The 14,553-nt window shown below is 59.4% G+C and overlaps 3 protein-coding genes across 3 annotated transcripts; 1 reads left to right on the top strand and 2 right to left on the bottom strand.

Annotated features, from left to right (window-relative positions):
- Positions 1-80: 80 nt before the first annotated feature.
- Positions 81-3,065, bottom strand: PSEUBRA_001424 (Helicase, C-terminal; the record flags this gene model as incomplete). The annotated part of the gene is made up of 1 exon (XM_016434666.1): positions 81-3,065. The coding sequence occupies one exon, from the start codon at positions 3,063-3,065 to the stop codon at positions 81-83; it is 2,985 nt and encodes a 994-aa protein (XP_016294073.1).
- Positions 3,066-4,472: 1,407 nt separating this feature from the next.
- Positions 4,473-6,161, top strand: PSEUBRA_001423 (uncharacterized protein; the record flags this gene model as incomplete). The annotated part of the gene is made up of 1 exon (XM_016434677.1): positions 4,473-6,161. The coding sequence occupies one exon, from the start codon at positions 4,473-4,475 to the stop codon at positions 6,159-6,161; it is 1,689 nt and encodes a 562-aa protein (XP_016294072.1).
- Positions 6,162-7,112: 951 nt separating this feature from the next.
- On the bottom strand, positions 7,113-14,513 carry PSEUBRA_001422 (C-5 cytosine methyltransferase; the record flags this gene model as incomplete). Its single annotated transcript, XM_016434668.1, has 1 exon — positions 7,113-14,513. The coding sequence occupies one exon, from the start codon at positions 14,511-14,513 to the stop codon at positions 7,113-7,115; it is 7,401 nt and encodes a 2,466-aa protein (XP_016294071.1).
- Positions 14,514-14,553: the final 40 nt, after the last annotated feature.

Here is a 14,553-nt window from a genome sequence, read left to right as displayed (position 1 = left end):
GATGAAGGGTGTACTTTTGGCAATCACGACGGAGCGCGGCAATGCGTCCGTCTGTGTGGGAGTCGGGATTCTGTCTCTCTCTATTTGCCAGCCAGCAGCTTGGCAATCTCCTCGTTGGCCTCGTCCGTCTTGGTCTCGGTGACCTCAAACGCGCTCCTTCCAGCAGCGCGCTTCCTGCCCGGCTTCTTGGGGTCGTCACCGTGGGCGTTGGACACCCAACCCATCTTCCTCTCATAGGCCTCGGGCGAGCGGTCGAGCAGCAGATCCAATTCGTGATCGGTGATGATCTGATCATTCTCGTCCTTGACCAGCTTGACCTGCTCCGACTCGAGGGCTAGCAGCTGATTGGTGATGTCGCGCAGCTCGTCTTCCTTTTTCTTCTTGCCTCCTCCGACCGAGGACTGGTAGCCGGCGGGAAGGCGGAATTTGCCCTGCTGGATGACGAGCGCTTCGAGTTTGCGCTTGTTGCCGGCTCGTTTGAGGATGCGCTCTTCGACGGTGCTAGCCGAGACGAGACGGAAGATGAGACAGGGGCGCGTCTGACCGATGCGATGGACACGGTCTTGGGCTTGAAGATCCATCTGCGGGTTCCAGTCTGAGTCGTAGAAGATGACCGTGTCGGCGGCGACGAGGTTGATGCCGAGACCACCGGCACGTGTGCTGAGGAGGAAGAGGTTGCATGCGTCTTTGCCCTTGTCTTCGTTGAAGGACTTCATCTGCGCTCGTCGTTCCTCCTGGGGCGTCGTTCCATCGATACGACAGGTGCGAAGACCCTTGAACTCGTTGGCCCACTCCTCGATGATGTCGAGCATAGTGGTGAACTGGCTGAAGATCAACACCTTATGACCGCGGTTGAAAAGCTCGTCGAGCAGGCGGTTCAGCATGAGCATTTTACCAGAAGCATTGATGAGGTCCTTGTTGACGACGAATGTTCCCGAATCGGTGTCGATAGGCCAGTCGAAGAGGAAGGGGTGGTTGCAGATCTTACGTGCTTGCATGACGGTGTTCTCGAGGTGCATCATCTTGATCTGCTTCTGCGCTTCACGAATGGAGTAGAGCTTGCCTTGACGTTCATTTTGAGCAGCAGTGAGCTGTCTCGGCTTGCGATTGAGCTCCTGCTCGAGCTTGTCGAAGTAGTGGTCGTCGGTCATTTTGTCCACTTGGTAGTCGACGCCACGCTTGGCTCGTCGGTTGGTCTGGTGACGAGGCGTCGATGCGCCTGACGCGGTCTGGCTGTCGTCTTCAACGGTAAAGGCAGGAGAGGAGGCTCGTGATTCCTTCGCAGAGTCGCTTTTCCTAGGACGCCCGGGTCCGCGCTTGGGTGGCGTCTTCTCTTGGTCGTCTTCGACGTTGAGCTTGGCGTGAATGTCCTTGCGCTTATTGGCCACGGCCCAAGGATGAGGAGACTGGTTGCGACTCTGTGCGGCCGAGTTGACGCGGGTGGTGGGCGCGGAAGAGGAAGCGGTGTTGATCCCATCGGGATCGTCGAGGATCTCCTGGATCTGGGGCCAAGGGAGGCCCGTCTTGCGCTCGAGCAGCCACCTTCGGATCTCGCCATTGACGACCGAGTTGTAGAGCTCCTTCTGAAGCTCGGTGAGAGGAGCGTAGAGCAGATACTCTTTCTTGGGGGGAAGGTCGGTCTCGACATCCACCTTGAGTCGACGGAGCAAGAAGGGCTTGAGGATCTCATGAAGCTGCGTGATGACCTGCGAGCTATTCTCCTTGGAGAGGATGCGGGACTGGCCTTGCTCTTCGTGAATATCGGAGAAGTCGAACCAGGTCTCGAAGGTGGCGAGGTCGTCAAAGATGTCAGGAAGGATGAAGTTGAGCAGAGACCAGAGCTCGGCGAGGTTGTTGTGAAGAGGAGTGCCGGAGAGGATGAGACGATTTGCGCTGCGGTACGTCTTGAGCTCTCGGATGAGACGGCAGTTGAGGTTCTTGAGACGGTGTCCTTCGTCGACGACGATGAACTTCCAAGGGTAGTTGGCCAGCCATTTTCGATCGCGGATGATCAATTCGTAGCTTGTGACGACAACGGGGAATTGCTTCTGCCTCTCCTTGTCTTTTGGCATGCGGAGCTGCCGGTCTCGAATCTCACGTCGCTCCTCGGGGACACCGTGGTACATGACGGCGGGGATGTCGGGAGTGAAGCGTTCGAACTCCAACACCCAATTGTTGATGGTGGAGAGTGGGGCGACGACGAGGAATGGGCCCCAGACTCCCTTTTCACGAAGATGGGCAAGGAAGGAGATGGTTTGAAGCGTCTTACCCAGACCCATCTCGTCGGCAAGGATGCCGTTGAGACCATTCTCGTAGAGACTGATGAGCCATTCCAGACCGTCCAGCTGGTACTCGCGCATTTTTGCGCCGGTGACGAGCTTTGGCTGGTTTCGACGTCCACTCTCGTTGGCGTCCTTCTTGTCGGAAGCGCCGGTCTCTGACGGCTCTGTCTTCGCCTTCTTGTTGGCCTGTTCTGCCTCTTGCTTGGCAGCTTCGAGGGTGTCCTCGTCGAGGTAGGTGGAGACGTCGTAGGAATCATCGTTCTTGCGCTTGCGGGTATCCTCGCGGCGAGTCCTGCGTTCGGAAGAAGCTGGTGCAGAGGTCTTATCGTCGTTTGCGTTGGCGCCGGAGCGCGTCTTGCGAGCGGGAGCAGAAGGCTGTGGATCGGATGGGGTTCCCCCTGCCTTGACGGCAGCCTCGCGACGGGCCTCCTGCTTGGCGGCTGCTTCGGCGCGAGCTTTGCGCTCTTTCTCCATCTTTTCGCCCATGATACGGGAGTAGACTCCGGAACGTTGGAGGAGGAACTTGAGCTTGTTGAAGCGCTCTTCGTGGACAGCGGGATCTACATCCTGAGCAGCGTTGCGTCCCTTCTGACTGCCGGTGCGTGCCATGGAGGTTGAGTCTGCTGTGCTGGTAGCTGCGGTGGAGGGAGAGGAATGGGAGTTGGACGAATCTTGATCGTGATCCTGATTGTCGGCCTGAGCAGCAGCACGGAGAAGCTCTTCGTCGTGCGAGTCGTCATCGTCGTGGTGGCCATTGGCCTCTTGCTTGACTTTGGCCGCCATGGCTGCCAATTAAGGCTTTGCGTGCGGAAAGGAGCTCCAAAAGGGGGATTTTGCCAAAGCTTTGTTGTTGAGGTGGGACAAGAGGATCCGAGCGAACAAGTTGCCACTTAAGAGCGCGCGAGGCGAGGCGCAGAGAATCCGAGGCGCAGAGAATGTGATTGCGCAGAGAAGAAGGGATGTGATGAAAGAGAAGAAGCGAAGAACGTCGACGGACCAAATGAAATGAACACAGAGCCAGAAGTATTGCAAAGCCGAAGCTCGACTTTGTCGTTTCATGTGACAGCAGCGTCAGTCAGGGAATCTGTCTCCACAAAGAGAGTCTTGGTGCTCTGCTCTTCTTTGTGCGCATCCCAAGAAGAACGGCAAGCAAGAGATGTGACGTCTGACGTTCTAGCCGAGCGGAAAGAGAAATTACACAAGCAGCGTTGCTCCTGCTCAGCCGCCTGACCCGCACAAAGACAGCGAGCGCGCCCTACGCGTGCGTTCCAGAGAGTGTGTTGGGTTCACCTCTTTACGCGTCGAGCGGGGCCTCACGCTTGCTTTTTACTAGATTATTAAAGTGTAGTGAATTGCGGCTCAGTGAAAATCCAAATCTTGATCGAGGCGGCGGCTGCTGCTGCTGCTGCTTCATCTGTCTGCGTGTGACTTCGACTTGGACTGCAAGCCGTGAGCCGCAAGACCTGTCAAACAGCGCTCGCTCCTCTTCCAGATAGATTCCGGGTGGAACAATATCGCCAGAGCATGGCTTCACCTTCTTCAGCCAAGCGCCTACTGGCCGTGTCGCACACGGACCTTCTCGCCTATCGCCTTGGTACTACCGCGGCCTCAGGTTGCAACAAATGCGGCTTTGAGAGTAACGAGTGGGTTGCAGATATCAAGGTTGTCCCATGGAACAATTTTGCGAGCGGACCGTGATCCTTTTAGTCGCCCGCAGCGAGCTTCCCCACGCTACTTTGGCTCGCCTGCTCCTTTCGATACGGTCCTATGCAGATCTAAGGTATGCATAGGCATCACCTTGGACCCTCGTTCGCACTGACAATGGACGGAACAAAGAGCCGCATCTTTCACATTATGCAACGAGAACTTCTTCTGATTGATGCAAGGCAAGAATGCATTGTTGACCGACCTGACAGCATCACGCTAGGCAGTGACAGCTTCGTTTAGATCGTCGCTTGAAGTACCGCTATGTGCGAAGGCACATATATAGCCACGAAACATCCTGGACACGAGTACATCAAATCTACACCTCTCCGACGTCCCCTTCAACGATCTGTCTCCCATTCTCCATCTTCGCGACCCCGTTTCACCACTCTGACTTCGGCGACGACTCCTTCATCGACCTTGCTTTGACTGCTGCTCATATCTACCGCTCCAAGCCTCGATAGTAGCTACGAGGGCTCGGACATCATGTTTGACGTCACAAAACCTGATCTGGACGCCATCCCCAGGCCCCTTTCCCTGTTGCGTCCATTCGAGCCCAACAACATGGTCTTCCTTCATCGCGGTCAGACCCGGCTAGAACTTATCAACGCCCTCTCCTTGTCGATCAACGGTCCCATGAGTCATTCCGTCCGCTCGTTCTTGCTCGTCGGCGAGGTCGAGTGCCTCATCACTTTTGTCGTCGTCGCGTTTTTGCTCTACAAGAAGCAGTCCCTCGGCAAACTCTGGATCATCACCAGGCGCAATTCGGTCCACGGAACGTTCTACGTTGCCAATGCGGTCTTTGTACTCGTGCTCGGTGTCGCTTTGTACCTCATTGCGTGGAACACCACCGCCCTGGTCTCGGTCTGCTACTCATCCACCCTTGTCAGCAGCTTTGCCTGGCTCTGGGTCGTACCTCTGCCTTGGTTGCCCTTGATCGTATGCGCCTACATCAGCATTCATGGTTTTGCTGCTGGGTGCAGTCCGCTGTCTCCCTTGTCCTCCATGAACCGTGGCACGCTCGGATCACGCCTCAAGTGGTATCACTTTCCCGTCACAAAGTCACCCCTGATCGCCAACGCATCGCTCATCCTTCCGTGCGTGCTGCTGTCCACCACCACCATTGTCCTCGCTGCCATCGGTAGCCATCACTATCACAGTTCAGAGCGATTCGCCCACCGCGTGCTGTCTGCCGAAGTGTTGCGTCAGCTGCGGGACTACTACGCTGGCAGGTCCGGCTCCCTAACTGATCCCGACGTTCTCGCTTCCGACGAGCTCATCTGGACGGCCCGCATTGTCGCAGCCAAGTACATGGAGGTGCTGCGGTTCATGGACATCTCACTCGCCGTGTTTGCCGCGTGCGCCATTGCCCTCCTCTTCCCGGTCTATTGCTACGGTCCGCCCAACGTCGTCAGTCTGGTCGACCACGCGTGCTCTCTCTACCCGGACCCCATTCCGATCTCGTGCACCACATGTCCGCGCAAAGTGTGGTTCCTCTTCACCAAAGGCAAGCCCACCTCGGAGCACAGCACCACCCACCTCAGCCTCAGCAGCTGGAAAATGACGATCCTTGCGGCCCTCTACGTTTTCACCTTGTGCAGCTGCGTCCCGCTATACGCCTACATCCCGATCTACGTCGTCCGAGATCAGTTTCCGCACCGTGTGCTGGCCGGCGATATCCGAAACACGCTCAACGGCGCTATGATTGCTCTCAACATCGCCACCATCACTTCGTGCACCTTTTTCGCCGGCTTTTGCACCGTCGCCACCCTCGACCCCGTGTTCAGGGCCGCCATCGGCCTCAACATCATCCGACGCCAGATTCCCATCGAGATCGACGTTGTGCGCACTCAATTCGACCAAAGCGAGCACGTCACCATCTCGTATCACAAGCGCATGGGTAACTTCCTCAACCCCAGATATTCTCGTCCGGACAGAGAGAAGAGGAGTTCGCTCGCCACCGTGCCTTCCATCAGCAGCACTATGGACACCATGTCGAGGAGCAACACGGGCAGCACAACAAAGAAGGACAAGTCGGTGCTCATGCCGGACTCGCCCCGCTACGCGGTCAGTATCGTCGTCACCACCGATGTCGAGACCGAGGACGCCGCGTTGCCTATCCATCCCCATGCGGCCAATGGCGATGCCAAGGAATCGGGCTCGTCACCAGCCTAGACACACGCTCGAGCAGCGATCGTATCGGAACTTTCCCTCTTGTCGGCAGTCTATCATACACATTCTTTTGTAGTCAATTATATTCTTTTGCACACCGTCTTTGAACAGGTCTTGATTCAGCGACCAAATCTACATTCCTTCGCTCCACTGTGTTTGCCCGTGTGGCGCCGTGCCTCTTGCGCTCGAGCCTCATGCCACGCCAGGGCTTGCATTGCTCGCTTCCTCTGACGCTGTCTGCCTCGTGGAAGCGGCTCAGCTTGCGGGTTCGAGCCTCGTGCTCCTTCAGTGTTCCATCGATGTCAGTCAATATTGCAAAGAGTCAGAATTGAGATACTCGCAGACCGGTCAAGGATCATGGCGCCGTCACTCGTCGTGCTCGCTGTGCGTCGTCAATCCTCGCTGTACGTCGTCAATTCTCGCTGTGCGTCCTCGTCCTCGTCCTGGTCTTGTCCTACTCTTCCTCATCCTGCTCTTCCTCATCCTGCTTGTCCTCACCTGTCCTCTTCCTCGTCCTCCTCTTCCTCGTCCTCCTCTTCCTCGTCCTCCTCTTCCTTGTCCTCACTCGTCCTCACTCGTCCTCAGCGTCTTCACTCGTCCTCACTCGTCCTCACTCGTCCTCACGCGTCCTCACTCGTCCTCACTCGTCCTCACTCGTCCTCACGCGTCCTCACTCGTCCTCACGCGTCCTCACTCGTCCTCACTCGTCCTCACTCGTCCTCACTCGTCCTCACTCGTCCTCACTCGTCCTCACTCCTAGTCTTCCTCCTCGCGGTCACCCGCCGTCCCCCACATTGCTTGCCGTCCTTGCCATCGCTGGCCGTCCTCGCCTTCGTCTTCCTCGAGACCCGAGCCGCCTTGGCCTCGTGCCCAATCAGATCAATCAGACACCATCGTCACCCCGATCGTCGTTGCAAAGAGTCAAAATGATTTCACGAAAGAACAAAGTCGGCATCATTCGTCCTCCTCGTCCTCCTCGTCATCCGAGATCAAAATCGCCTTGGCCTTTGCCTTTGCGCGTCGACCCCTAGCAGGCGTGCTCGCCTCCTCGAGGATCTCAATATCATCGTCGTCATCCTCCTCCTCACTGCTCGCAGCGCGCTTCCTCTTCGACTTGGGCTGCGACTGCCTTCGCGCCCTCTTCGGACTGCTTTCCTCCTCCTCCCTCTTCCTCTTCCCCTTCCCAGCCCCCACATCCTGCAGCACCAACGGTCCACCCAGTGCCTCGACAAACTCCCTCTCCATCTCCTCCACCACTAACACCCCTTCTCCCCTTTCCTCCTCCTCCTCCCTCACCACCCGCACCCGCTCCCGCCTCTCCAACACCTCCTGATCAATCGTCTCCAAACTCAGAAGTCTCCACACACACACCTTCTTCAACTGCCCATACCGCACGCAGCGACCAATGGCCTGCGTCATGGTCGCCTCGTACTGCTGCTGTTCTTGCTTCAGCAGGGGACCGACAAAGATGACGTGGTTGGCAACCGTGAGGTTCGAGCCCGCGGCCGATTCGTCCTCGACGTTGAGGAGGAGGACGCGCGCGCCGGATTCTTCTTGGTACGCCTCGAGCAGGTCCGAGCGGCGTTTGGCCGTGCCGGTGAGTTGGACGAACGAAATGCCGTATGCCGAGAGAGCTTCTGCGACTGTGGCGGTGAGCGTGTCGAACTGACAGAAGACGAGCGCGCGTTCGGTCGATGGGATGCGACGGAGGAGAGCACAGAGAAGCGCGAGCTTGGTGCCGTACCGTGTGGCTTTGCCGTCGTCCTCCGCGCCGAGGGACGAGGCATGGACGATCGAAGTGGGTTTGGCGAGTGCAGCACACCCGTCCGTGGGACACTTGCCGATGTAAGCCTCGCGCAGGACGCAATCTTTGCAGCCCGTGTGGCCGCACGTCGAGCTGATGGACACTTCGCTGAGTGGGACGGGGTTGCCGCCGTGCTTGCACTTGCTCGCAGGGCAGGTGATATTGACGTGGACGCCCTCGAGGTGGGCCCGCTGGCAGTCGCGGATCATCGTAAAGAAGCGGAGGGCGTTGACTCGACCCACGAGCTCGTTGCGGAGACGCGTGAGCTGGTGGACCAGCGCGCGAAGGTGGTACTCTTCCGCCCAGGCTGCCGCCTTTTGGTCCACTTTGCCCTTCATGCCGTCCTCGTCGCCGCCTCCACCGCCCTTCTCGGCAGCAGCGCACTCCTTGGCTCTGCGCTTGAGCGCCGATTGCAACACGCCCGACCGGCTGAAGTGCGTCTTGGCCGCCGCTCGCGTGACGCTGCTCATGGTGCAGTTGGCATCATCGAGGATCTCGCGGATCATCGCCTTGGACTCCAGGTCGCCCCACGCGGCGTTGTGAGCATTGCGCACGTAGTCGGCAAACGCCTGCCTGTTCTCGTCACGGTAGCCAAAGTGGTGCAGCACCAGCAGGTGCTGTTCGAGCGCGATGGGGAGCTCCCGCTCGAGCTGCTCGCGACAGTCGGCGAGCTGCTTGCGACGCTCGCGGACGATGTACTCGCACGCCTTGATGGCGTTGTTGACGCCTTCCATGGCGTCCAGGTCGACACCGGCAAAGTCGTCGTAGACCGACGCGCGCTTGAGAAGCGCTTCTTCGGGCGAGGCGGAGCTGCCGAGTGTGTCGATGAGGCGTTGGTCACGGTGGCTCATCTCGAGCTGCGGATCGCCTTGCTTGCGCTTGACGTCCTTGGCAGCGGATGCCTTCTTCGACTTCTTCTTGCCGCTGTCCGAATCGTCGGAGCTGTCGTCGATGAATTCCTTCGCCGCTTTGGCCTTGATGGCCTTCGCCTTGGGCCGAGCCTTGAACACCTTGCGCTGATGGCGCAGGTCCAAGTTCTCGATCGCGTGCGCGAGCTCGAGGTACAGCGCCGACTCGGCGGCGGGCAAGCGGATCGGCTTGATCAGCTGCTGGCTCGGCAGCTCTCCGATCTCCGGCTCGTTGCTCCTGACGAAGCGATCGAGGAAGCGCTGAGCCACCTCCTGACGTCGATGGTGCCACGCGGGGGAGTGCATCTCTCGGAGATTGTTGAATTTCTCCGCGGCGGTACGCATCTTCTCCCTCGCCTTACGGACCGAGTCCTTGGTGGTGTCCGCGTCGTCATCAACACCGAGGTGGACGTTGAGGAACACGGCGATGCTCTTGACGTCGGCAAAGTCGGCGGTGGGCGGCGTGCCCGAGAGAATCCACTTCGACCGAGCTTGCAAACTGGTGACGCCGGCAAGAGTGCGGTCCATGGTCTCGCCGATGTAGTGGAACTCGTCGACAATGACGCGGTTCCACATGAACATCTCGAGAGGTGGGCAGGACATGTTGTGCCAGTCGCGCTGGACGGAAGCCGAGCCGAGACCCCACGGGTCGGGATCCTTGCTGTTGGTGGACTGCAGCTCCTTGGGCAGGGCCTTGCTGGTGCCTTTCTTGGCAGCAGCAGCGAGCACCTTCTCATCGTCGCTCTCGTCGTCCTCGTCCTTGCCATTGGCAGCCATGTACGCCTTGCCCTTCAATCGGCTCCTGGCCTTGTGCGTGGTGAGGTGCGAGTCATCAAAGTCAACCTTGCTTCGAATCGACTTGAGCAGCTGACGAACGCCACCATCGCGATCGATTCCGGTCAGCTCGCGGACACGGTTCTTGAGCGCTTCAAGCGACTTCTTGAGCGCAGCGTTGAAGAATCGCCCTGCCCGGTTCGGCAGAGGGTTAGAGGCCGCGATCGAGGCCAAGGTCTCCCAGTACGCGTCCGACTTGTAGACCGTGACAGACATGATGAGGATGTCGCAGTTGAGGACCGTTCGCACAGTGAGCTTGTTGAGCTCGGCCTTCGAAGTGACGACGCGGACCGTGAGTTTGTTGCCGCAGAACTTGCGCACCACCTTCTCCCACTGCTTGCAGAGATGGCCGGGGACGATAATGAGCGTGGCGCGAGTAGAGACGTAGTTGCCCTCCTCACCTGCGGGGGCCGCGGGAAGGTCACGACGGTGCGGCGACGAGGCGATAAGAGCGAGCGAGATGCAAGTCTTGCCGTAACCGACCGCATCAGCCAGCACGCCTCCTCGGACGGTGACGGGGCGAACGGCCCGACCCTCGGCACGCCAGCCGAGTGGGTCAAGCAAGCCTTCCGAGATCTCCTCCTCGCTGAACGGCTGTACGTCGGCCTCTTCCTGCTCGAGCATCCACGTGAGCGATCGCTTCTGCTCACGTCGAAGTTGCAGCGCGAAAAGCTCGGGGGTGGCCGCCTCTGGATCCAATCGATTGCTGCGGAGCGTGTAGCGGGGCAGCTTGAACATGTCGATGGAGCGGTCGAGCTTGGTGAGACGCCAAGACAGCTCTACAGCGCCAGCGTTTTTCGACGGGGGCAGACGTGACACGGCACGATGCATGAGCGTTGCAGCGTTGAGACCGAATCGCACCTGGGCCACATCCTTCTTGAGGCGTAGCTGCACGACGAAGGGAGAGGGGCGGTTCTTGAGAGCCTGCTCGTAGGGCCCGGCTTGCATTGTGTTCTCGACGGGCACGACAGGCTTGCCTGGGATCGCAAGCCACTGAATGTCCGGCTCAGAGGGCGCACATCGAGCACAGTTGGCGGTGGCGCAGTCAAACGGATCGTGTTTGGCAGGCATCCAGCCGTCCAGCGCCTCGACGTCCGGCAGTCGCTCGACGAGCCATGCCAGGTGACTGAAGGTGGTGTTTGTCTTGTGCAGCAGGTCGACCTGACCCCAGACACCGTCTGCCGGCCAGATGCGGTCCATGCCGCGGCCGAGCACGGGCGCCTCGCAGGTCAACACGGCGACAGACGAAGAGCAGTCTTCTTGCCGGAGATCGAGGTCGAAGTGCTGCTTTGGGATCGCCATCTTGCCGTCCACTCCGGTGCCGGCACGGACGTTGAAACGCTCGACCTTACGCCATGCGCCAGAGATGGTCATCTTGACTTGCTGTTCCACCTCTTCCTTGCTTGGCACAGCGAACGCGGGTCGCCACCCAGGCTCAAGCTGAGCCACCGAGACACGCTCGAGCGGGTACGGCCAGCGAGATGTGTCGGTCGAAAAGACGAATCGATCGGCAGACTGGTCCTGGAATCGATCGGTGTCGATGAAGAGGAAGAGGCGTCGGTGGTTGGCCGTGTCCTGGTCCTTTCGGCGGACGTGGAGAGCACCACAGGCAGTACCGCACTGCTCGAGCAGATCGTAGGCGCCATCGATGTCGGCATCCAAGAGGTCGCGCACATCTTCGGGCACACTGACGTGCATTTGCGAGTAGCGCAGCTTGTCCGCCCACTTGCCGCCAAGACCCATCGCGCTCTGCCACGCCTGGACCTGTGGACCGGTGCTGCGGACCGTGACAATGGTCACCTTTGTGGTCGGGAGACACAATTCCCACTGTCCGTGCAGGAGGTCGACTCGCTTCGCTGTGGCGTCGAGGGCCATACGGGCCACAGGCTGAATGAGCAGCTTGCGCAACGGGCTGCCCGCCGGCTCATCGATAGGAGGCTCAACGAGGATGCGCCAATGCGGCTCGACGGGGTCGAGGAGGAGGTCGAGTCGTGCACCCGGCGCGGCGAATTGCACCTGCCAAACCTTCTGACGGAGTAGCGTCTGAAAGCGGAACTCAGCTGACTCGAGCACCTCGGCGACGCGCTTGCCCCAACGGTTGGCCAGCGAGTCGCTTGCGAAGGGCAGACCTTTCATCATCGATGAGATGATCTCTCGCGTCAAACCACGAGATTCGAGCCGCATCGGAAGTGCTGCTTTGAGCAATGGGGCAAAATTGTCGGGAGAGGACCTGACCAGCTCGTCGGGGACAAATTTGTGGACGGGGCGACCCTTGCAGGTCTCACAAGCAGTGTGGTCGCAATCCACGCATCGATGCACGGCAACGTCGACGAGACGGCTTCGGCCTTCGCAGCTGCACAGCTGGGCGCTGTTGGTCGCTGCCTTGAGGAGGTCAGGCATCGATACTTTTTGGCTGGAAGTAAGGTCCAGCGGCTGTGCAGCGAGGAGATTGCTGCGTGTGATCGCGTCCTGGCCGTCCTCGACCACCTTCTCGACGACATCGCTGGTGCTCTTCAGCTCGCCCTGCTTCTTGTCCTTGCTCGATACTTGTGCGGCCTTTCGCTTCTCACCGTCCTCACGCAGGTCGTCCATACCAACGATTAGTGCGGCGAGCACACAAGCACCGACGACGGTCGAGCTCATTGCATTACCAGCAAGGTCTTGCAGCTGATCATCGGTCTCCCTGGTGAGAAGGAGCTCGTCCAGGGGCAGGCCTTGCAGCGAGAGAGCTTCGAGGCCGATCAACGGCCCACCGCGCGAGGTCAGGAAGGGGATACCGGACGGTGTGAGACACGGCGCAATACCCGGTCGAGAGGCGGCAACGTTGCGGTCGACATTCTGAGACAGCTCCCAGATCTTGGACTTGTAGATCGGATCTTGACCCATGGCGGCAAAACGGAGCGTGGTGATGTCAAGAAGATCCGTGACACGCTCCGGCTGGCGAACAGCCCATTCGTTCCAGCCATCATGCGACATTTTGCACGTGCCGCCTTCCTCCCATGCAGTGAGGGGACGTGTCTTTCCAAGCTCCTCTTCGTCTCGCGCTCGCTCGTGTCGGCTCTGGCACTTGGACCAGTCGATAGTAGATCTGCCCTTGCTCAGACCTTCGCCGTGCGCGAATTGACGACGCACTCGCTGGATACGCGGATCGTCCGTGGGCAGCAGGAATGCATCGAGGGGACTCGAGGCTGGTCGCATGAGCATGTTGGTGATGAGCTCCCAGTTTTGAGGAAGCGAGTTCTTGTTGTTTCTGCACGCCAGCAAATAGCCTCGTTGACGCGTGTGCGGGATGTAGTAATTCTTGGTGTCGAACGTGTTGCTGAAGCCGACGTCGTAGCCGGCTTCCGAGACGATGGTCTCGGCCACACCTACCCAAGGCGCGTTCTTGACATTCTCGAGGATGACCAGGGTGGGCTTGTGGCGCATCACCCACTCGAGCATGCCGCGGAAGGTGCGTCCACTCTCACCGCCGTCGTTCAGGCCCTTCTTACTGTTGTTGAGATGCGAGTAGTCAACGCACGAGGTACCTGCGATGAGGATGTCGACGTCGCCCGGCACATCGACGAGCGCTCCATAGGCGGTGTGAGCTTTCTTGCCGCCGAGCTCCGTGACGTCTCGGAAGAGGATGGGCGGTGAGAAGTTGCGCTCGATATAGGCCTGCTTGAATGGCTCGATCTCGCAGGAGAAGACGTGCTGAATTTTGATGCGGATGCCGTGCTTTTGGTGGATGGCGCGGCACATGAGCTCGAGGGCGAGGAGAGGCGACTCGGTTCCGGAGCACATGGTGGCGACGCGGAGGGGACGATCCTTGAGAGTCTTGGCGAGCTCGAGAATGGCAGGCGCTCGATCGATCATGTCACCAAAGATGTCGGCGAGGTCGTGAATGGGCGGGTACGAGATGCTGTCCGCCTTCTCCTTGACCTTTGCACGCATCTCGGCAATCTCTGATAGAGACGGCACGAAAGGCATCTTGCGGAAAGGTCGTTGCTGGGCGAACTTGGACTTCCAGCCCTTGCCGCTGGAGACGGAAGGCATCGAAACGCCACCCTTTGGCTTTGTGCCGGATGCCCCACCTCGCTTGCGAGGCTTGACATCGTCGTCATCATCATCATCGAGGAAGGCATCATCGTCCTCGTCGGCCTCGTGGGCACGCTTGCCCTTGGCACTCGGGCTGTCAAAGAGCGAGAAGAGCTTCTTCGGAGGGTCTGCGGGCGGGCCAGCGGAACGAAGCGAGCGCTGCGATGTCGACTTTGGCAGCTGGGGCTTGGATCCAGCTACGGGCACGAACGGGTCGGAGCCGAAGAAGTAGCCGGTCGTGGCAGGGTCGTCATCAGCGGGTGTTTCGGGCATGCTGGTGGACGGTGTGGAGGAGCGTCCCTCGCTGATGGTGGTGGAGTTGACTGCGGCGGAGGCGTCACTGTCGCTATCGATCGTTTTGGCGTCGTCGTCGTCATCGTCTAGCTCTGCTTCGGCGTGCTTCTCTGGTTGGAAATCCTCGTCCGAGTCGACCCTGCGACGGCTGCCTCGTCCTCGGAAGAGGCCGTTGTCGGACTCGGAGCCAGATTCTGATTCGGAAGAGAGCTCGTCTTGATGACGGGTGTGTGTGACGGCCGGCTTGGACTTGATGGGCGACGATTTTGACGAGCTTGTGGGTGTCCTGCGGGCCGCCGCGGCTGAGGGGGAGGCTTGCGATGGGCTCGCAGCGGCGGCGGCCTTGCGAGTGAAGAATGAATCGATCCGACCTTGACCTGGCGTGTTAGCTTCCTTCTTTGGTGTGACCCGCTTCGGGGTGGTGCGTTGTGTGACCATCTCGGCGGTGAGTCAAAGGGCGTCAGCCGAGCCCGACGAT

Source organism: Kalmanozyma brasiliensis (genome assembly GCF_000497045.1).
Source record: "Kalmanozyma brasiliensis GHG001 unplaced genomic scaffold PSEUBRA_SCAF13, whole genome shotgun sequence".
In the NCBI taxonomy this organism is placed as follows: domain Eukaryota; kingdom Fungi; phylum Basidiomycota; class Ustilaginomycetes; order Ustilaginales; genus Kalmanozyma; species Kalmanozyma brasiliensis.
Note: the sequence above shows the minus strand (reverse complement) of the source record. Positions and strands in the feature narration are given on the sequence as shown.